This window comes from Triturus cristatus, chromosome 1_2 (genome assembly GCF_964204655.1).
Source record: "Triturus cristatus chromosome 1_2, aTriCri1.1, whole genome shotgun sequence".
Lineage (NCBI taxonomy): Eukaryota > Metazoa > Chordata > Amphibia > Caudata > Salamandridae > Triturus > Triturus cristatus.
In genome coordinates, this window is record NC_140580.1 from 1,089,120,492 (window position 1) to 1,089,142,352 (window position 21,861).

At 44.7% G+C, this 21,861-nt stretch overlaps 1 protein-coding gene across 1 annotated transcript in view; it reads right to left on the reverse strand.

Moving 5' to 3' along the window:
• LOC146868718 (uncharacterized) overlaps nucleotides 1-12,783 on the reverse strand; it is a 169,656-nt gene extending 156,873 nt beyond the window's left edge. Inside the window, exon 1 of the mRNA XM_085613522.1 lies at nucleotides 12,628-12,783. Within this exon, the coding sequence (XP_085469648.1) occupies nucleotides 12,628-12,650 (23 nt within the window). The 5' untranslated portion in view covers nucleotides 12,651-12,783. The remainder of the gene's footprint in view (nucleotides 1-12,627) is intronic.
• Between the last annotated feature and the right edge of the window lie 9,078 nt (nucleotides 12,784-21,861).

The following is a 21,861-nucleotide window of genomic DNA, read 5'->3' on the forward strand; positions in this document are numbered from 1 at the left end:
TGCTTTACATGTGGAGCATTTCCAGAATCCATTTTTGTTGTAACTGGTCAACCGATTAGATGATTCCTTTTGTATTGCTTTAAAATTACTAGTGGTCAGCAGTTTCACTAATGATGACAGTTTTCAGTATGTAATTCGCGGAAATAGTGGTTATTTATTTCTTAGGTCTTCATCCATTAGTAATATCCGCCAATTCTTTTGCAATATGTTGGACATGGCACTTCTTAGGGGGTTTCACTAGAATGTTTGGCTTTTTGTCTTCCTGGTATTTGCTGACTTTCTGTTCATGTCCTTAAGACTTTGGGCACTTTCCCACTGTACTCCAGTGGGAAAACATGCGTGCCCTTCTTACACATTTCAGGAAGGGGTGCTTATTTGATTGGTTTAGGTGTTGTACATGTGAATGCACTGTAAAAAGGTACATCACAGGCCCAGGCTGGGTACTGCACTGGCTAGTAGAGGGACACGGCATGATTGTGCCACGCACCAGAATAACCTTTCAAACATGTACCATGCTCAGGTTGGCCTTTCTTACTTATCAGCCAACCTGAGGGGGGCTTTTACAGCCACCAGAGCACCCCTAGGGTAAGTACTGAAGTGGTGTAGCACGTGGCAGGTAATCGGTGGGGTAGGTAATCATTTGTGTTCTCTGCCCGGGTAGGGAAGGAACCCCCATGAGGGTATTCTCTACCTATGGGTTTTGGCTCTAACCCTTGGGACTCCTCCTAAGTTTCGCTGGTTCTCTTGTTGTGGCCTTAGGGCTCTTGGCACTTTCCCATTGTAAATGCAGTGCGAAAGTGCGTTCGCCCTCCCTTCACATTGGAAAGTGGTGCTTACTGGATGTGTTTAACACATCGCACAAGCCTGCCATTGCAGACCAGTGTGCGCGCACTTTCACCAATTATATCTTTAAAACATAAAATCAGCCTGCCATTGCAGGACTGTTTGGGTGCACTTGCCCAATTTATGTGCTTAAACATGTGTCAAACCTGCCATTGCAGGTCAGTGTGCATGCTTGCACCAAATATGTGATTAAACATGTGTGCAGCCTGCCATTGCAGGCTGGTGTGCACCTTTGCACCTATGGTGTTTTTAAACATGTGTCCAGCCTGCCATTGCACGTCTGTCAGTGTGTGCGCATTGCGCTTATGCTCAGGCTGGCCATTCTAAATCACTGGCAATCCTGAGGGGACCTTTCACTACCACTAGAGAACCCCTAGAGTAAGTCAGAAGGGGTGAAGCAAGAGGTAGGTGAAAGAATGGGAAGGTACACAAGTGTGTTCCCTGCCCAGGTAGTGAGGACAGAGGCAATCTTGCTTCATTCCCCATTCATCGATTTTTTCCTTTTTGGCTCTCAGTGCAGCAGACCAACAGTCCTCCCCTTGCCCGGCCCCCAACGACATTGTGTGGCCAGGTAGTATTGCTCGGCTCAGGCCTGGGTAGTGAGAGTGATTGACTGGGCTAAAAGAATGCTTCAGAGAGCAATCAAAGTGGGTTAAGAGATTGCATGACCCTACCCCATGCTTCACAGCTGGTGCTGGTGCTGGAAGGTCCTTGTGGAACCCTTTTGAGTGACCGACTATTGCCCTGAGCCAGTGTCTGCTCCCCATACTGTGGGTGAACTTCCCGAGTGGGTGCGAAAACCCCTATTTGACTCTGCCTCCCTGGGACTCTGACTAAGCGCTACTTCGGCCGCGTGCAGTCTGGTATCCTGGGGGAGGGCTGGTTATCTCCAATCTGTGGGCGTAGGGTAGTTAGGGTGAGTTGGTGGGTGGAGGGACGCTTGAGTCATGTGGTCTGCAACGCGCTATCAATTGACCTGCCAGGTATCAGTTGCACCACATTACGGTGCTGTGTGCGTATGTGTGCAAGAGCGTACTGTACGGACCTGCATGATATCCATTGCACCACATATCAGTGCTGAGTAAGAGTGTGTGTGTGTGTGTGGGGGAGTGAGAGTCTGCAGACTGCCTGTGATTCACAACATTGGCTGGCGGTGTTACACGTTGATTTCTTGCCAGAAGAATACTACATTTGACATTGGTTTTACCTATGCGGCCTCTACCGGCAGTGCTGCTAAAAAGTGTTATAATTCTACATACATATTTCTGATATTCTTGTGACCTAGGGTACCCCCTACATATGTGTGGTATTGAATTATAAGATTTTCTAGGGTGGACCTAGGTTTGATAGCGTGTTGCACAGCCTAAGGGTGCGGGTGTGGGGGGTTAGAATAGGATCTTTCCCAAGTGTGCATACCACTGTTGTCATTTCAACACGGTTGGGCCTACCACTGCTAATAATATTTCAAATGTTATTCATGCCCAGAAATATATGATGTTCATGTTTTGTTGATTGTTGTGTGTGTTGAATACAAACGTTATTTACATACATCACGTGTGAGGCCTCTTTCGTGACGCTGTGAGTGCTGTGCCCGTGCTTTCACATTGCCTCTGTAATAAGCCTGCCTCCTCATTGCCAAGTAACCCAAGGGTGAGCACAGGTTAATCAAGCACCCCTGATGGAAGTGGAAGATCCTGCCTGGCTAGGGCCTCGCCTCAGATAACCAGAAAGTGCCAGTTCCAACACAATATATTTTTTGACTTCTTCATGTGATTGGTTATAATCCAGGGTGAATCTTAGAGTTGATCCCTTCTCTGAGCCGATATATATCTAAATTTTCCCCAAAGGGAAGATGAAGGCTCGCGCACTCACGGGGGTCGTTAGTTTTGGCAATCACACCTTTTTCCATGTCATTTGTTCAGCGCCATATTGTTCTTTAACTACACAGATCATGGGACTTGAAATGTTTCTCAGCCCTTAAAATCATCACAGGACCGGCACTCTACAATTGCTCATATCCACAGTGAGGCTGCCATCTTTTACTGCTTTTTTTCGCATAGAATTTCATAATTCAATTTCATTATTTTCTTAATGCGTATAACACCAGCAGTTTTTCTTCCTGTTTTTCACAACAAAATTCATTGTTATGCTTTTAACAAGCTCCTCGTTGTTACCATTATGAACATCACTCTTAAAAATCTGTTATCGTCAACTTTCCCACAATCGGTCGTTTTTCATTAATGGCAGCCATCTTGCATTTTAACTCTGCACATTTGTTAAGACAATGATGTATCCTTTATCTTATCAAGCACATTAAATATTTTCACAGGTTAATCTCATTCACAGACTGGATTAATATCAATCCCAAAACACTCTAGAGGCATCCTCCAATATAAATATCTCCTGTCTTGTTTAACATATTTTTTCAATATTAATGCTACCTGTCTCAATTGGTTAGTTTATCACATATGTGTACTTTCTTGTTTGATTAAACTTATCGCCTATAAGTATTCCCTGAATAGGCCTTCTCAGTTGCCTAAAAATTATTGGGGAACATTATATGACTATTTTTGTTATTTGCTCAGGTTTTGTGCATCATTATTTACTCGCTGGATTCGCTGTTTTTTTAATTCCATTGTAAACTGACTACAGATTTTAAACAGTCCCTAGAAAAAGGAAGTACATTTTTACTATCCTATATCTGACCAAAGTTCTTCCTCAGAATTCAAGCCTATTGGATGTTTGGTCTGTAGGGTACCTATATATTTGATTTCAATTGCCTCAGCTTTCTCACTTGATCTCCTCCTCTTTCATGTTTTTCTATTTGATCTAAGCAGAAGAATTTCAAAAGGTCCTGGTTACTATTATGGCGTGTTTGAAAATGTCTTGCAACCGGATATGTTATGTCATGATTGGTAATACACCTAGACCTCAGATCTCTCGACCGACGTGGAAGAGGGACCAAAGAAGGACTGCACTGAGGGACCAACAAAGAAAGACTGCACCATTGAAGACCGCATCTGCTGCACATGGCGGCAAGCAAAGACTGGGACTCTGCCCAGTGAGTCCTTCTCAAACAGGAGTTTTCTTCAGAGCCCAGTCAAGCCAAGAGACTCCAAGGGCCAGCCAAATGACCTCCTGTTCGCAGCACAGGGACACAACAGCTGACGAAGCCTGCTGGATCAAATTGGGAATCCAAAGTCTTCCGGTCACTACCACCCCTGCCGTGCAGCACCAAGGGCCAAGACCTGAAGTACAGAGTTCCACCCAGAACACAGAAGTGCTGTGGGACCCTCAGAATGTAAGTTATTGACCCATAAAGGACTGGTCTGTGACTGGTAGTCCAGTGGTGACTGGACTTTGGCCAGACCAAAGAGGACCTCCCGAGATATTGACCATGAAACTAGGACCCTCTCACCATCTTCGTGGACTGCAGAACCCCTACAGGAAGACCCCCATAGCATGCGTCACACCCAGAGCATCCTTTGAGTATCTTCAGTATCCGTCATCCCTTGCACCAGGACCACTCCGTAGGAATCCATTGCAATGTGGATAAAGTGACTGGAACTGCTGAAGGACTGTTTCTTCTGTGAAGGTAACTGCTTTTAAGGGCCTTGCTCATCCCCTGACTATCTCCCTGCCGGAGTTGGTTGCCCCAAGTATTTCTACCCAACTGCAGTGACACTTACCTAAGTTTTACTTGAAAAAGTTTCAAAGTATCCAATTGGTTGACTTTGCCAGGCTTTGTCCGAACATGAGTGAAATTGCACTGATTATTGCTTGTGAAATCTATATCTCCGGAACCCTCCAGTGGATCTTTTTCTTTCAGGAGTCTAAATTCTTATTAAAAAATACTGTCTATTTTTATAAATTAGTGTTGGATTTCTTGGGTTGTGTGTCGAATTCTTCTTCAATTGTTTTGGTGCTGTTTAAATGCTTTATACTTATTCATCGGCGTAAGCCTTGCTGCTCAGTGTCACGGCTCCCAAGGATTGAGCTGAAGATTTGACAGACAAATCTGTGAGTCCTGAAAGGGTTGGTAAGTGTATTGCACGGTGAGGTTGCACTACCATTCCATACAATAGACCCCATTTCCTCAAACTGAATTATGAGTTTTTAAAGTTTTTAGTAAAAACAAGTGCCTACAGGATCAAAGCGCCACCTGCAGGTATATGTTCGTGCGAGACCAGAGCAAATTCAAAAGCTAAGGCTGACACGGAAGGGGCGTGGGTCAGATACACCAGGTGGGGTAGACCCGGTCTCGGTTCACCTTTGGACTTGGAAAAAGTTTGAAGAAAAGTCAAGGAGAAGGTAGAGTTTGGTGTGAAAGCAGCAGGCTGTGTCCGAGGAGACAACATTAACATTGGGAAGCTGCACGACAAAGTCTCAGTGAAGCCATTGATGAGCACAGGAAAAGCTCCATGCAGGAAATGCTGGATTCTCTGGGCGAAGAGGTCATCGTTGTCAATAGGGAACCTCTTGCTGTCATGCCCGGTGAAGACTTTTACCTTTGGACTCTAGCAGGAAGAAGCTGCTGAAGAAGGCTCATCGAGGTCAGACACATTAATCTATTAATTTCAGTTTTTAAATATTTTATGTGAATAAACTACCCACCCAATCGCCAATGAAAGCCGCACTTAACAGACTATAATATATTTAAACAAAGTAATGCCAATTTAAATATTTTGAAAAAGTAACTAATCAATTAGCCTAAATAAATATATAATTTTAAAAAACTGTCCATCAAATACTCCAATAAATCCGAACCCCTGGAGCTTAAATTGCAATCCATAAATACAACATTTAATAAGCAATTAAACAAATAAATAATAATTTAAATACATAAAACAATCAACAAATTCATCAGAGATCATTAATTCATATGTATTTCCTGAAAACCTCCACCTACCTAATTCACCAATAAGCCTAACAACCTGATATAAAAATGTAGGACAGAATAAAGAAATTTATAAATCCTTTAAACAAATAAGTAACAAGACAAAGATCAAACATAATTAATAAATTATTTAACATAGGTGAATATATATTTTAAAACAAAACTCAGTTTTTTCTCCAATAAATCAAACAACCTGAGCAAATATATAAATAACAATAATATGAACTAAAAAGAATAACTCTACAATAACACATATAATAAAATAAAAGAATACAATAGAACATCATAATAAAAAACAATAGTAAAATAAACAATATATGAACCTCGATATAATAGTAAAACAATTTTAAAAAACAAAATATTTACATTCAATGTTTTGGTCTATAATACTTGTAATGAAATTGTGACCATATTATCGTGGTTAGTCACTATTTTTGCATCAATATTAGGTACAACACTGAGATAAAGGGTGAATGCTTACAAACAGAAGGAAAAGAAGGGTAAAACAGATTTTTGATATATCTTGGCATTTATGAGATATGAGAGAATACCCACTTATTTATCTCAGGATTGGCTCAATCAAATCCATATTTATGTCTGTCAAAGGACATAAGATTTCAAATGCACTAAAACGACCATTTATCCTCGTCCATGAGCACACATCTTTCAGGTGAAGTGGAAAGAAGCCCAATAAATGATGTGCGGCTAAGTGTACATAAAATTTCCTGCCTGCTTCCCTTGTACTGAAGGCCCAATGCCAGCTGCAAAGCTCTCACTGCACAGCATGGTTTCTGGCAACAGCTGGCAGGAGGTAGGTTTGAGGATGCTCTTTGTCCTGCTGTTCTACAGGTGAATGGGGTGCGCCAATGGTAGATGTCTCTGAAGAAGCTGTGGTCCAGGGAGTCTTTCTGCAACAATAATGGGTGTTGTCTGTGCAAAGGGTATTAGGAGATTTTCAGCCGCAAATCACAGTCACAGACTAGGAAATTAATAACTGTGAAGTAAAGGTGGATGTGTTCTGGGGCTGTAATTTGGGGGTTTTAGTTCTTTGTTATTTGTATAGTACATTGAAAAGTAGAATGAAGAAACTGTGCCCTCAAGAACTGGCTTTTACAGCAGCATCAGAAAGTCACCTGCCCTTTGTGATTTTTGGTAACATAGGAGTCTGAATGTTATTACAATGTTGTGACCAGTTTAGGATGCCTGGTGCCTGTGAGGCAACTGTGTGGCTTTCGGTAAGTATTGGCCATATTTTCTAGGTTCTTGCAGTACTGTACAGTGCTCTGTAGCAGATTTGGGTATAATATGTTGTGTTGTAGTGCAGTAGGTGGCATTCGTAAGGCACAAGGTTCATCAATGCATCGGTCCCTTAGTATTGAGGGCTATTATGGGTTAGTTTACTGTTATGACTGATGTATCCCTGTTAGGGTTCTTTCACTCTTGCCATGTGTCTTTCTGTCCCACTGCCCATCTCCATGTTGCTCTGGGGGTTGCAGGTGTCCGTCTCCTTGCTCATGTTGCGTGCATATGTTGCCCTGCCTGAGTCTGAATTTCTTAGCAGAGGGCCCATTTTCTTGCTTGGATTATGGACCATGGAATTGTTGTTGTGCTATTGCTCTATATTTTTAACTCAACATGTTATATGCACTAATGCAAACTGAGTGACCCTCCATCATGTCCTTTTCATCAGTCAATAGTACTTGTTGTGCACATACCCCAGCATATTTGACTACTCTCTCACGAGTCTTGGTGGGTAACCCTGTTGTGCCTCTTTCTTCCACTCAATTCCTGAGCATGTGATATCTAGATTCACGAGGGCAGTTTGGTTGTGAATGGAGAAACTTGCCAAAGTGGAGCCCTTCTTTTAAACTTTATTAAACTGTGTTATCTTTGGGTTTTGTAAATTGTTCCACCATAAAAGGCTTTTACTTCCAGGGGTGGTCCTAGGATTTTTGGCCCCTTCTTTTTTCCAGCTCTTAATGGTGTTGAAAGTTAGAGGTTTTCTTGTTGGATGAGAGGGTTAAACCTGCTGGGGCACTAAACTTCAGGACAATAGGTGTCCCTTGGTGCCTCTGTACGGGCAGCAGGGTTGGAGGCCTGATTGTAGTAGAAACCTGCAGAATGCGTCTCCTTCAACTTGAACCATAAGAGTGAGCTTCCTTCTCCTAGACCTTGCCTCGCTACACCATAGCACTGAGGCCCAGGGGAAGGGCACCCCGTTCCGTGGGCACATTGCAGCAAGACACCTTGCTCTCAATTAGATGAGTAAGAGGACGGGTGTTGCATGGCCTGCCTGTGGCATACTGGTGCAGGCCCCATGTTGGTGAGCCGAGTGCATGGCCTGGGACAACTGCCCACATTGCCCCTGCCTAGTGCTGGCCCTGTTCACTTCACTTACTATGGAGTTTGTTTTCATCATGTTTACCTGTATATTTAAGATTTTCATCACACTTGTTTAGCAATTTGAGAACATCCTCCAGTCTCTTAAAGTACCCATGTCATATGAAAAAATCCATTGTGAATTTATGTATTCCACGTTATAATACCTCCTTAGTGAAGAGTGGATACAATATGAATGCATGTCTTTTAAAAAGTCTCAGAATAAAGGCTTGCAGTACTGGGGGCAAAGGTGTCGCCCATGGTTGTTCTTTTCATCCACAAAAAAATGCTGCTTTGAATGAAGAAACAATTGGTCAACTGTTTGAATTCTATTCATTTGAATATAGTCTCAGTATGTGCCTCATGTGCGTGTGGTATAGAAAGCCCTTGATTACCCAGACACACAAAGTTGCGGAATGGCAGGTTTAATGGATCAAATTTAAAATTCCACTGTTATGGAAGAGATGTTGTTGAAGTAAAATTAGGGTGCTTATACCAAAGGCCGTAGAAAACAATTGGCTCCATTTTAGAATCAAAATAATCAGGCAAAGTGAAGGGTCTGAGGTGCTTTTATTCATTTTGAATAGGCCATACAAAGCTTGAATGCAATAAATAGAATGTTGGGGAATAAAATGCTTCCTCACTGCCAGTGTCCATGTTTCTTTGTCATGGTGTCTGCCTCTGCCTGCCAGCTATGCTTGGCATAAAATGGCTGGACTTTGGCATGTGGTGGCTGCACTTTTATCTATGTCAATCAGTGTTTCATAAAGCATTTAACCTTGAACTTTAACATAACTCTAAATACTCTCTACTATGGAATAAGGAAACAAGACTCAGGAAAATAATGTGATTTGCCATCAAACTATTTGGTCAAGAGGTAAGCCGGGATTTGCACTCAGGTCTTCTGGATACACATACAGTCACTGGACAACACCGTTTTATGCCTCACAGCCCATACTAACTGGCCAACAAATTGCAGTGCCACATTTGAATAAAATTCACTCTAGTTTTACACTCATAAGGCTAGTACAATCTGAGATGGAGAAAGAGAAAGTGTTTCTGTGTCTGAGGAAATGGGGTAGGAGAGGAGACGAGTCCCTATCCAATGGTCGTGCAAAAGGACAGCAACATTGGCCCCCTCTGCCCAATGTCTTTGTATAGCTGTAAGGCAACAACACCTAGTGAAGACTCATCAATTTCACTTTGCCTCGCATTTAACAAATATCTAAAAGCCCTGGGCCAAGCATGGCGATCCAGAGAGGCACCGCCACTTCCAAATGTCATGTGAGGGGCACAGCAGGATGTGATGTTTGTGGCCCATCCTGTGCATCAGCAACACAAGTAGTCCCCTCTGGTGCTCCCATCTGGTGATCAGCACTCTTGAACAGAAAATACAGTGATGTAGGCACACAGATAGGTATCAAAGAGGGTGGGGAGATGGGAAAAAAGTAACTTGCTTAGGATGCCAACATTCTTTGCCACCGCTCTTTGAATGTGGTGTCACATAGCAAACAGTGGTACAAAAACCTACTCTGACCCAGCACTTCATTTCAGAAGCGGCAAGCGAATTGATCTGGAGGCCTCTGCGGATCTAAAATGCTAATCCCAGGGCAGCTGGATAAACTTCCAGAAGTGCTTGGCTTTCATGAAATCCCAGTGCTGGGGAACACACATTCTTCACATTCTCACAGTCAGTCTATATCAAAGCTCATGTCTCCAGCAGCCTTCACAGGCTGTCTCTCGCCTCTGGGGACTTCTTGCTCTGTAGCTTAAAGTGCAGCTGCTAATTGAACTTAAAAGGTAATCACATTAACATTGACATATTTCACAGTGCACAGCCCAGACTAAACTGGCGTATGTTACAGGACCCATGGTATGGGACCATAGGCTTACAATTCACAAGAACCCAGTTTTTATTAGGTCTCGCCTGACCCAGCGCATGCGTTGGTCTGGCGAGACTTTTTGAGAGGGCTCCAAAAAGTGCTACCAGGCGAGCCTAGAGCTACAGTGCATGTGCGCGGGCGCGCGCGCCGCACTTGACCACGATTACTTTCACTTTTGCGGCCGCACGGCTGCTTTGATGTTTGATCACAATCACTTTCGCGGCTGCACGGCCACTTGGCATAGCCATTAGGTCTCGCTTTTGGGACCTTATAAGTATTTAGTTATGCAACTGTTGCATGGCTAAACACTTATAAGGTCCCAAAGGCGAGACCTATTGGCTATGCCAATGCTTGTTTAGCACATAGTTAGTACAGCATTATTGAATTATAGCCCACTGCCAGAGGCTATACCGTTTGTTATCGATCCTTGCCCGAGTCATAGTAGGCCTGACTGCAGAGGAGGGCCTATAATAAGGGAGAGAGACATTAGCACCCAAATAGCCCAAGGCAGAGGGGCTTTAAGGCTATTAGAACACATACTGAGGGTAGAATGTTCTAAATTAAATAGGGAGAAACATAAGGGCAAACATTGGCATGTTGGAGCTAAAGGTCTGTACCAGCCATTAGTGGCCCTGCACCACTTCAGTATCTTCAAAGGGCATCTCCATATTCTAATGTTCTAATGGAAGATATGGAGTTATTTCAAATAAAATCACGGACATTGAAAGAATTAAGCAGTGCACAAGCTGGTCGTCATTAGTAAAAAGCATTCAAATACTTTGATTTTTTTTCTATCATGTCAGAAAATAATTTCTGTTGTTGACAAGAAAACTTCTAAAATTCTATGTGATCTGTGGGTCCTATACCTATTAAAAATTACAAACTGGTATTTTTGTTAAAAGTTAAAAAACATGATAGGCCGATGTTTTAATGAAGTAAGACACGTTTAATTTGGTATCAACTGCGCCTGCCTGTTAATTGTTAACTCGTGATAACATGTTTATGAATATGTTGCCTTTGCTTGTCTCTAATTTAAAATGCTTTTTTACCTTTTCATTTAGGTTTATGTATCACAGTTGCGCAATTTGTGCTCCATCTGTCCGACATTATGCAGAAACAATTCGCAGACTTCTGCATATTTGTTGTAGGTGGGGTGGGGGCGCTCTCCTCTTCCTGAACACAGCCAAGTTAAAGGGGTCGTCTGTGGGATCGGTGCAATTTGACAGCACTGAAACCCCCTATTAGCTTTTATGCAACTGTGGTGTCAGAGCGGTGAGACACTGGATATCAAAAAGTGTGTTGATGAAAGTGTTTGCACAACCTAGATATCTGAGGTTTAAAGTCGGGCAGTAGGTGGCATTCTGCTGTCAGCGAGGATGCCTTTTACTCTCAAGGTGCCACTTTTTGAAGCATGTTTTGTTTGCAGCAGTAGGAGGCCTTGCCACATGTTGTTTATATGTCAGCTGGATGAAATGCTGAACTAACAAGAGGCGCACAGGGCTCCCCGGGTGTTTGTTGTGTGTCAGGAAGAATGGAACTCTGGGAGATCAGAATGAACTTGTCGAATGACGCTGAATATGCCCGTGTTTTGTTTATGCCAAAGGAAGGATGAAATGAGGAGCTGTCAATATGAACTAACTGAGAGGTGAGATGGGATGTCAGAGGAAACTAAATCATTAATTACAAGGCGAGGCATTATATACATTGAACCATTATATATATTCAAGACTTTGATGCAAATGTCATATCTCATGTGCATGCACTTCATTTTATCAATCTCAGAAGATAATATGCTGCGTCCTGCCTCTCAGGCAAAAACGTGTAACCTAAAAATGACACAAATATCTCAGTAAAGGTACAGTGCTACTTTACAGCATGCATTCAGTACATACCTTAACAACAAAGGACAGCATCCACCCTCCCAGCTGCCTAAACACGAGCCACAATTATAACAATAGTTCGCGTTAAATCTGAACATTCTCACTCGGTCTATCAGTTTCAGGCAACACAGAGTTCGAACCCACTGACAACAAGTGGGCGAGGTAGCGGCATTAATCTGGGGAAGTGAAAACACTCTTAGAACCGGAATGTATCCGTGTAAATTATGTTCAAGTGCATCCAACAGCAAATAGGAGAGTGAACGAATGTATGTCTAGAGAGTAATAAACTGAACAGGGGTGTATAACTATAATCAGAAACATTATTGTGATCAATCTGGTGTGATATTTTCCGGTTCCGATTCGTGCAGCATTTTTTAAACAAGCCCTGTCACGGCATGATTGCCTGCGAACATACTTGTAGTGGCTGATTGTGTTTTTATTAAAATCAGCATTATGTTGTTAAAGCCATTCTGCTCAGAAGAACTTTGGTCTGCACCGATGGCCTCTTCTGCTCTGTTCCAATAATCCAATGCTCCTAGAGCGCTTTATCGGCCAAGTATCAAGGCGCTTTAATAATGGATGCGCCTATTATTACGCGGATGCAATGGTACTCATGTTTTCGACCTTCGAAGGATGAACGATAAGCGATCCTGCTGGGATTAAACCTGTGACCTACAGCAGGCTAGACACTGATCTCGCAGGAGGTGCATTAACCTAGAGAGCTACCCACAGCTGTTCAGCTTACCCCTTGTCGTCTTGCACGCCCATCCCTCGGCAGTCCCGGCGCTGCTGTCACACGGAGGCGCAGGCTGGCTCTGAGCACAGACTGGACAGATGGAAGACTCGCGCGGCTGTGTCAGAGACCAGGACGCCCAAAATAGGAGCCCATCCCAGGCTTCGATGCGGCGGGGCTGAAGTGCCACTCACACTGATGCGTGAGTGATAGTGAGGCTCTGTTTCACCACGGGTGCACCATTAGATGGGCATGTTTACCCAGCCTGCTTTTGACTCTGCCCTGCACAAGTACTTAATTGTGTACCCTGGCCCTGTGCATCCTTCACAGGTTTGTCTTCCAACACCCCCTGTTGGGCTGGCGAGCTAGCTCCTTGACGAAAATCCCAGGTCTTTTAGGCTCATTTACAGGTGGTTGGATGTTTCACTGTAATACCACAGACAGGTAAGCGAGTTACAAACCCAGATAATGGTGATGGTACAAAAAATGCAGCTTTAAATTACGAATACCATTCAGGAAGAATGTTTTATTTTATTATTCTGCATTTTAAATCTGGAATGTTAGCACACGCATTTTGCTTGTGCGAAGGCGCACGGTTTTCATGTGAACAAAAAGCTAATTTACTTACTACATTTTCACTGCGGCAATCCTTTGGAGGACACATGGGTATCCTAGGATGAACCTATCTCTCTGTCACATGGGTGCGGTCAGACACTGCCCTGGCCTCTCTCCTCGTCTCAGGCTGGTCCCGCTGCATTGAAAGTTGGACCAGCGATTTGAAACTACTGCGCGTCTTTTTAATGCTCCGTGGTCTCCAGCGCAGGTGGAAGTTCACACCTGTAACAGGGGCAGCACATTTTGGGGCATATTTATAATAACTGACGCATCCCTGCATATCAGCAGGGATGCGCCAGTTATTATGCGCCACAGCTGCGCCACCATGGATGCGTCGCATTTATAATGCGGCGCACAATGGGGCAAAAACGGCACAGATGCGTCACGCATCTGTGCCGTAAAAGTGGCGCATTGCTGGAGTTGCGTCGCAAGCGCGACGCAGCTCCAGCAATGCTCTGGGGGGCCCTATCTTCACAATGCTGTGTCAATCCTTACGCCTGCTTCAAGCAGGCGCAGGGTTTTGACGCAGCATGGGCTCAAAAGTGACTGAGTGAAATCTTGTAGATTTCACTCAGCCACTTTTAGGAGGCGTTCCTGCGCCGGAACGCCCCCACCTGCCCTGGAACGCCTACATGTGGCGCAGGGCTTTACAACGTGACACATCTCCCAGATGCGTCACGTTGTAAATACCCCGCACCATGGCGCAGGATTTGCGCCGCTGCTGCGTCACAAAAGTGACGCTACGGCGGCGTAAATGAGGCGCAAGTCAAACATAAATCTGCCCCTTTGTTTATTACAGTCAGTCGCGCTGTCACAGATTACACCGAGAGTATGGAATCCAAGAAGGGCGTGGCACAGTACAAACTGGGACAGTGCGCCCATAGAAAATTTGGTGCTTGAATTCTATGATTTAATATTTTTGACTCAAGGTAATTGCTGTACTCCACTCCTAATATCTCACCGGCCACTCTTCCTCAAACTCTGCTTTTTGTCATCAGCCAATATGTCCTGTTTGATAAGAGAGAGAACATTTGTGTGAAACCTAAGAGATTTCTCTACTGCACGGCACCTGTGCAAACTATTCCAATTTAGCAAATTGTTGAAAGTCCACCTATTCTAACCCCTTTCTACTGATACTTGTTAAATTTGCCACAGCGCCAAGATGCCCAAGGGTAAATCGTGCGCTATATTTAATTTAAATAACTTAACATAACATGAGCCCTTGGTCTGCTGCATGAGTGCTGGGTCTACTGTATGAGTCCTGGGACTACGGCATGAGTCCTGGGTCTACTGTACGAGTCCTGGGACTACGGCATGAGTCCTGGGTCTACTGTACGAGTCCTGGGACTACGGCATGAGTCCTGGGTCTACTGTACGAGTCCTGGGACTACGGCATGAGTCCTGGGTCTACTGTACGAGTCCTGGGACTACGGCATGAGTCCTGGGTCTACTGTACGAGTCCTGGGACTACGGCATGAGTCCTGGGTCCACTGCACAAGTCCTGGGACTACGGCATGAGTCCTGGGTCCACTGCACAAGTCCTGGGTCTACTGTACGAGTCCTGGGACTACTGTATGAGTCCTGGGACTACGGCATGAGTCCTGGGTCTACTGTACGAGTCCTGGGACTACGGCATGAGTCCTGGGTCTACTGTATGAGTCCTGGGACTACGGCATGAGTCCTGGGTCTACTGTACGAGTCCTGGGACTACGGCATGAGTCCTGGGTCTACTGTATGAGTCCTGGGACTACGGCATGAGTCCTAAGTCTGCAAGAAAGCTCCGCTGTCTAAAGCTTGGGCTAGTCAGCTCTGTATTGCTGCTCTTTGAGACCTGGAATTGTAAGTTTGGTGCAGCCTGAATCGTAGCTGTAGTGTCTAAAGCAGAACTCCGTAATATCTACGTAACCTGAGAGACAGCTCTGAAGACTTCTCTTAAAATTCAGACTCTCCGCTGCAGCTGTCGAGGCTGACGCATGCCCTAGTGAGAAAGACTCGATTCAAAATGCTGTTATTCTCAAAAGTAGTTTCACACAGTTGCTAATTCATTACTGGAAGCGCTCACTTCACTTCAGTCTCCAAAGACCATGTCTGCTCTGTGACCTCCACCCATTCTGTGTTCCCTCACTCAGAGTACGCTCTTACCAGCTCTGAATCCACCTCAGCCTTTCTGATAATCTCTCTGACTTTGTACTTACATCTCCTGCTCTGTCCCCCATTTCACCCCATCCAGGCCACCTCACTAGCTCTGTGTTCACCCACAGCACCTGAATATTTAGTGACTGCTCTGGGCAGCCTGGTCACTGACAGCTACGCTACCCAATTACAGGCCCTATTCACAAAGGTAAATTGAGTTGTAATATTACATTTATGACCAAATTTCTCTCTTTTACGCCTGCCAGTTAATTCACCAGGGGATTCCTGGCAGACACAGGCCCATTTTCTTGTGGACAGATGTCAACCACTAGTTGGAGTTCTCCGCATCTGTAACTTCCACTCAAGGGGTGGGAATATGGGAATTCCAAGACGCTCCAAGGTGTGGCTAACCATGGAACGTTTTAGGTCTCGCCTGACCCAGCGCATGCGCTGGTCTGGCGAGGCTTATTGAGAGGGCTCCAAAAAGTGCTACCAGGCCAGCCTAGAGCTACAGTGCATGTGCGCGGGCACGTGCGCCGCGCATTTTCGGGATTGCTTTCACTTTCGAGGCCGTACGGCCGCTTTGATGTTTGATCGCGATTGCGATCACTTTCGCGGCCGCACGGCTGCTTGGCATAGCCAATAGGTCTCGCTTTTGGGACCTTATAAGTATTTAGTTATGCTACTGTTGCATGACTAAACACTTATAAGGTCCCAAAGGCGAGACCTATTGGCTATGCCAATGCTTGTTGTTTTTGTGGGCACTCACAAACTCCTCTCTTCCTCTTTCTTTTCTGAATCGTTACTTTTTTACGTCAACACAGTGCGGGCATAAATACTGTTCAAGAAGGGGAAGGGAAATGATTTTCACGGTGCGCCCCGGTTCTTAGACAATGCTTAACTTGTGAAAGAATGAGTGCTGGAGCTCTGCTCAGAAGTCCATGGCCGGTGCAATTGAATGTCAGCATGACAAACATAAGACTGCCTGGTTGTAAATCCACCTCATGCCTCTTTAATCTACAACCAGACACTCCCTGCCCGTTTATCTCACTCGTGCAGATTACTGCTTTCTCACTTTGTGAATCTTTTTACATTTTCTCTTTCTCCTTCCTCCTGTTTTGTGTGTTTTCCCTCTGTTGCTCTCGTAAATGTCTGATGTGAAAAAATAAGTGCCCGTCCCCAAAACAGAGTGCCAGATCCTCCTACCGGCAACCACTAGCTCAGTTCGACACTGCTATTCGAGTAAGTCAGTACCCTGGCTCGGCTGTTCATGTTAATTTATTGCTCGTCCATCTCTACGGGTTCTGCTATTAGAGTAAATCCAGGGCACAAGTCCTAAAAAAAGAAGTGGGGGGACGCTCCAAGTTAGGTGGTGTCTCCGGAAGTGACGTCACGGCAGGAAGTGTCGTCACGAAAGGTGAAGGGGGCAAGCTGCCACCAGCAAACCTCGGCATTGTCATCACACTTCCTTCCTATTCCAAACCCGGGCCCCTTGTGAGCGCGCGCCGTTTCCTCTCATGCTTTATTTGGTGGTGTGCTGGGATTATGTTTTCCTCGTGAAGCCCTCAATGCGGCCAGCTTTTGCGCAGGGGGGACGGCGTCCACCCGGTAAAATAAGTGGGGGGACGCCGTCCACCCGCGTGGTACCCCGACTCGAGCCCTGAGTAAATCAGAACCCTGGCTCGGCTCTTAGTGTAAATTTATTGGCTCTCCCATCTCTATGGGTTATACGGTGAGGAGGAAGGCCCTTCTACACGACTATGGGAAGCCATGAACAACATGTGACTGTTAAGTCACATATTGATGCTAGACCAACAGCTGCCCTAGAAACGTACTTTGAGTAGCGTTTTCATGACTCTTGGTCACGAACACTAAAACCTATGGGGCATATTTAACATACTTTCACGCAGTGCAACGCAGCAAGCCACCGCGCTGCGGTGCATGAAAGAGGAAGGGTAGGAATGCACCATATTTAACATCATACCGCACATTCCTGTCCCTCCTTGCACTGGCGCACTTCAGGCAGCCTAACACCAACGCAGGCGTCCATGCAAGAGTGCCTGTGTTACAGGGAGAATTGTTTTTGTGCAGCAAAGGACACCTTCCTGCACAAAAACAATCTCAAGAGGCATTTTCCTCTTTCCATGTGTGCTGTAGATTGCAGCACTTGTAGAAAGAGGAAATAATGAGGGGATAAAAAGACTTTTCTCCTTGTTACGCCATCCTCGGGGAGGCATAGCGCTTTCACGTAATCTCTGCTTTACAAACCTTTGTAAATCTTGGAATGCATGAAATCCGTGGGCGGATGCATGGGAACGCCCATGTTCCACCCATGTTCCACCTCTCAGAATGAAATGTGAATTAATGCTGTGCAAGCCGCTGCATTGCGTTACATTTCTTTTTACAAAGCCACGCATGATGGAGCAAATCACTCTTTGCATGACTGTAAATATGTACTAGCATTTTACGTCATGGATGTGCCTCAAAAGTGGTGGAACCATGACACAAATTGTTAGTAAACCTGGCCCTATCTTCCCAGCTTCAGGGACGCCGTGGATGCACGCTTCAATGGCCTAGAGCAGTTTTCTCTTTCCCCTTTTCCTTAGTGTGCCCTAGACCAGATGTTTCACTTGTTTCTGTTCATCTCTTTCTTGGTTTCACGCTTGTCTCTGCAGTGTTGTCATTATTGCCTCATTCTGCTAATCGGACTGCTCGGTGCAGCCAGGGCTGGTGGTGGGTGAGAAACTGATGTCAGGATAAAAATACAAAACAAACGTTTAAAAAACAGAAAAGGTGTCCAACGAGAACATTGAGGTGAGAAGAAGTGACAAGTGGGTTGAGGAAAAGGACAGAAAGATGCGACAAACAGTAAATGTGAAATGAAGGAAGGAAAGGAGAAATACAAACGAGAAGGAGCAAGAGCGCGACCAGGAAAGAAAGAAATACGCTCGACTTTCTAGATTTCCTCAGGTTTCAAAGCCTCCTCAAGGGGATTTTTAAGAACCTACAAAAATGAATAAATCTGTCAAAATGTTGGGGATGGATCCACTATACACAGGTTTACAACCCACGGGGGGGCTCTGCGGTCAGTGTTTAGAGCAGGACATTAAAAAGTGAGTTTCATCTCCAGTAGCCATATCAAAGCGGCAGCAGAAGAAACGCAGATAGGGGCGTGGCTCCCATTGGAGCAGCAGGTGCCGTGGCACCGGGGTCCACTGAACCTTGATACTTGCTCTGTTTTATTACCCCAACAGCAGTCACAGGGGTCATTTCCGCTGCTTTGCCCCAGGACCCGTGGCATCCTAGCTACGCTCCTGGCAGCGGAGCGGCGCCGCATCTTCTGAGGCTGCGGACTGTGAGGTCCTCTTACTGTACAGTGTACATTCTGTGCGGATCACATTTCCTCTCTGACACAATTTGCCTTTATTGAATCATTCAGCTGCTTCCAGAGCTGTCACTCTCTCTCCGCCCATCCGGGAGGGAGAGGAGGCTCGGATAGGGTGTCATTCTGCAGGCAGCGCAGGTATGGGTGTCAGCAGGCCACGTCCTCACCCTCCTCACCAGGCTCCTTCCATGGAAGGGGCAGACCACCGGCTGGCATCTCTGGGCTATAAGCAGCCTCTCAAACCGCAAACATGCATTCCAGCAGCATTGCTGGACCGGCCCAGCCAGCTGCAGGATGCCACATTTTTATGTGTGTAATGTGAAGCAGCGCGCGGCAGGACATTAACATACTGGAGCAGTATGGGGTTGATAAAAATGGAGAGAACGCTTGGATGCTGTCCATCCCCAGCAATGCCCTTAACCTGCAATTACCCTTGGATGCACTCGACTTTCCTTAGCCACTTATCCCGAAATGCACATATGCGCTTTCCTCTTCCCCTCTACCCACACATGAACCCATCATCACTTCCCCTCATGTGCACTGAATGTTTCCTTCCCTGTCATGTTCATTCAACTTTCGCTTTGTAACCAGATTTGTCCTCCTTAAGCTTGTGAGATGTGTGACGTCAAAATGCCACATGCTCTGGCTTGCCTGGATACCTCTAACTGCAGGCTGCACCTGAAAACTCTGGCATTAGTCCTTCGTGCCAGCAGGTGGCATCTTCCTCCATCGGCATTGCCTCCGGTTCTACACGTGAAGATTGGGCCCTGGCGGAACTTTAATTTCGCAAACGGGATTGGAGAATTTTGGTAACGCTGCGTTACTTTTGTAAAGTGGAGTTTCTGCCAAAATCTCCCAATCCCCGCAAGGCAATTTCCTTTTTCTTGTTCGGGCAACACGATGACAGCGGGAACAAAGAGAGGCTTCCAAATGCAATCTGGAGATTGAGATTCGGCATCCCCTAGTGTGATTTCCGGTCACTAGGATACTTCCGTGGACACTTTTATTTTATTTTATTTTTTTGGTATATGTTTATTGAGAAGTACATGTCAGTTTATAAACAATACATAAAAAAAGTGAGTATAAACAAATCAAATTATGGCCACACAATAAATTACTATGAAATGTTACCTTCTCAGATTTTTAAATATAAAAAGGATAATACAGATATCAAAAGATACAATAGTTGAGGTACTCATAAAACCTGGAAAGGATGAAATAGGAAAGGTGGACTAGGGAGGAGATGATCAAGATAGTATACAGGAGGTAGTAAACCATGTATTATAGATAGTTGGAAGATAGTAGCGATAATATCATACAAATATATTATTTCAAGTGAAGATATTCCCACTAACTCAACAATTTCCAATAGGCGAACAGTAAGTCCTAATTCAAATAACCGTGTTACTGGCTACAGCATCAACAGTCCTAATGATAACATCAACACCATGAATATAAATAATGATGGTAATGAATTAATAAGGAAATGAAAACAGAAGTAATTCACTTATTGTAGTTCTTAACTAGAAGAAAAATCTGAAATATTACCAGAAATAGAACATGTATTAGCTAGAAAGGGGTTCCAAATTTGGATGAAAGTTCCAACATTGTCCTGCAATGTATAAATTAGTTTTTCATATGATGCTATTTTATACATTTCAATAAGCCATTCATCATGTGTAGGACATTGTGGTGTTCTCCAATGTCTTAATATACAAATTTTTCCTACAGTGAGTGCAATAGCTATCAATCGTCTTGTTTCCGTGGACATTTTATGAACACGGGCGGTTCAAAGTGGCCGTGGTCAGAGGCCTGCTGCTTCCCGGGCAGACTTTCTACTAGAACGACAGCAAAATCAACTCAACAATAGTGTGGTGCCATTCAGGGCCGGCTTTAGTGCTGGTGGTGCCCAGTGCGATAATGTTAGCTGGTGCCCCTCCAATGACCATCACCGATCCTCTAGCACCCTTTAACAGTGACCAAGTCTCAATAACACTTTCTCTCAGATGCATTGAATTCGTTATATTGCGCCACTCATACCAGTAAAGGATGTCAGAGCACTTTGCCTCACACACACATTACACAGAGACAATCAAACATATGTGTGTAAATCAGCTTAGAGGAAATGTTACATAAGCCAAAGGACTAAAAATGTAGGAGTCACATGTCTTCCATACTGGTAGGCGGTATAGTTTAGGAGTGCTTGGTGTGGAGAAGCACAAACTCAGAGTCGAAAAAGAAGCAGCATAGTTGGGAGATTTCTTTAAAAATAAGAATCGATTTCTACCCAAATGAACCCTGTTTGAAAAATTAGTCTATGCTCCAATGTATACTTTGCAGTGTGAATGCAGCTCTATGATGAAAGTTAATACCTCACTGTTCTATATTAGGATTTAAATTATAAATTGCAAGTAACAAAAGGATGTCTCTTTTAAAAGCAGTAACCTGCTGATCTATTTACATTATATGCACTCTGGAATCTACATGGTATACGTTCTCTGCAGCAGGCATATTAACCCTCTGCACTACCTTCACATAAGTCAAAACATCAACTATACAAAACTCCAATCCCTCTCCAGGAAGAACATTAATCACAGGAGTTAACTTGACATTTTTGTGAGGTCTGGTAATTGCCAGAGGAAAGGAAAGTGGCAGCAGGTGCTTTAAAAACATAATAAACTTACAAACACGGCACCCCCAGGAAGCCAGCACCCGGTGCGGTGGCACCGTTCACACCGCCCTAGAGCCGGCCCTGGTGCCATTTGTGCTGTATTATCAGCGTAGAATGTGCAACTGGCACTAAAATCGGAGCGTGAGCAGTGAGCAGTGCGAAGTGCATTTTATCCCCATAGGCGGAATTCCATGGAATCTCGCACAGTTTTTATGTGACTCCGCATGATTCCACTGAGTAAAATTCCACGAGTTCTGTCCAGGCCTAGTGAAGATACCAGATTCTGCTCTGAACAGCCGCGGCCGCTGCAGGTAAGAGCGGTTAGGTGGTGGCGCCAGGTGAGGGGGGATTTCGAGAGACGACCATGAGGGAAAATTAAATAAATAAATACATTTTCCTCGGGCCGTCTCTCAAAATCCCCCCTCACCTGGCCGCACTGCCT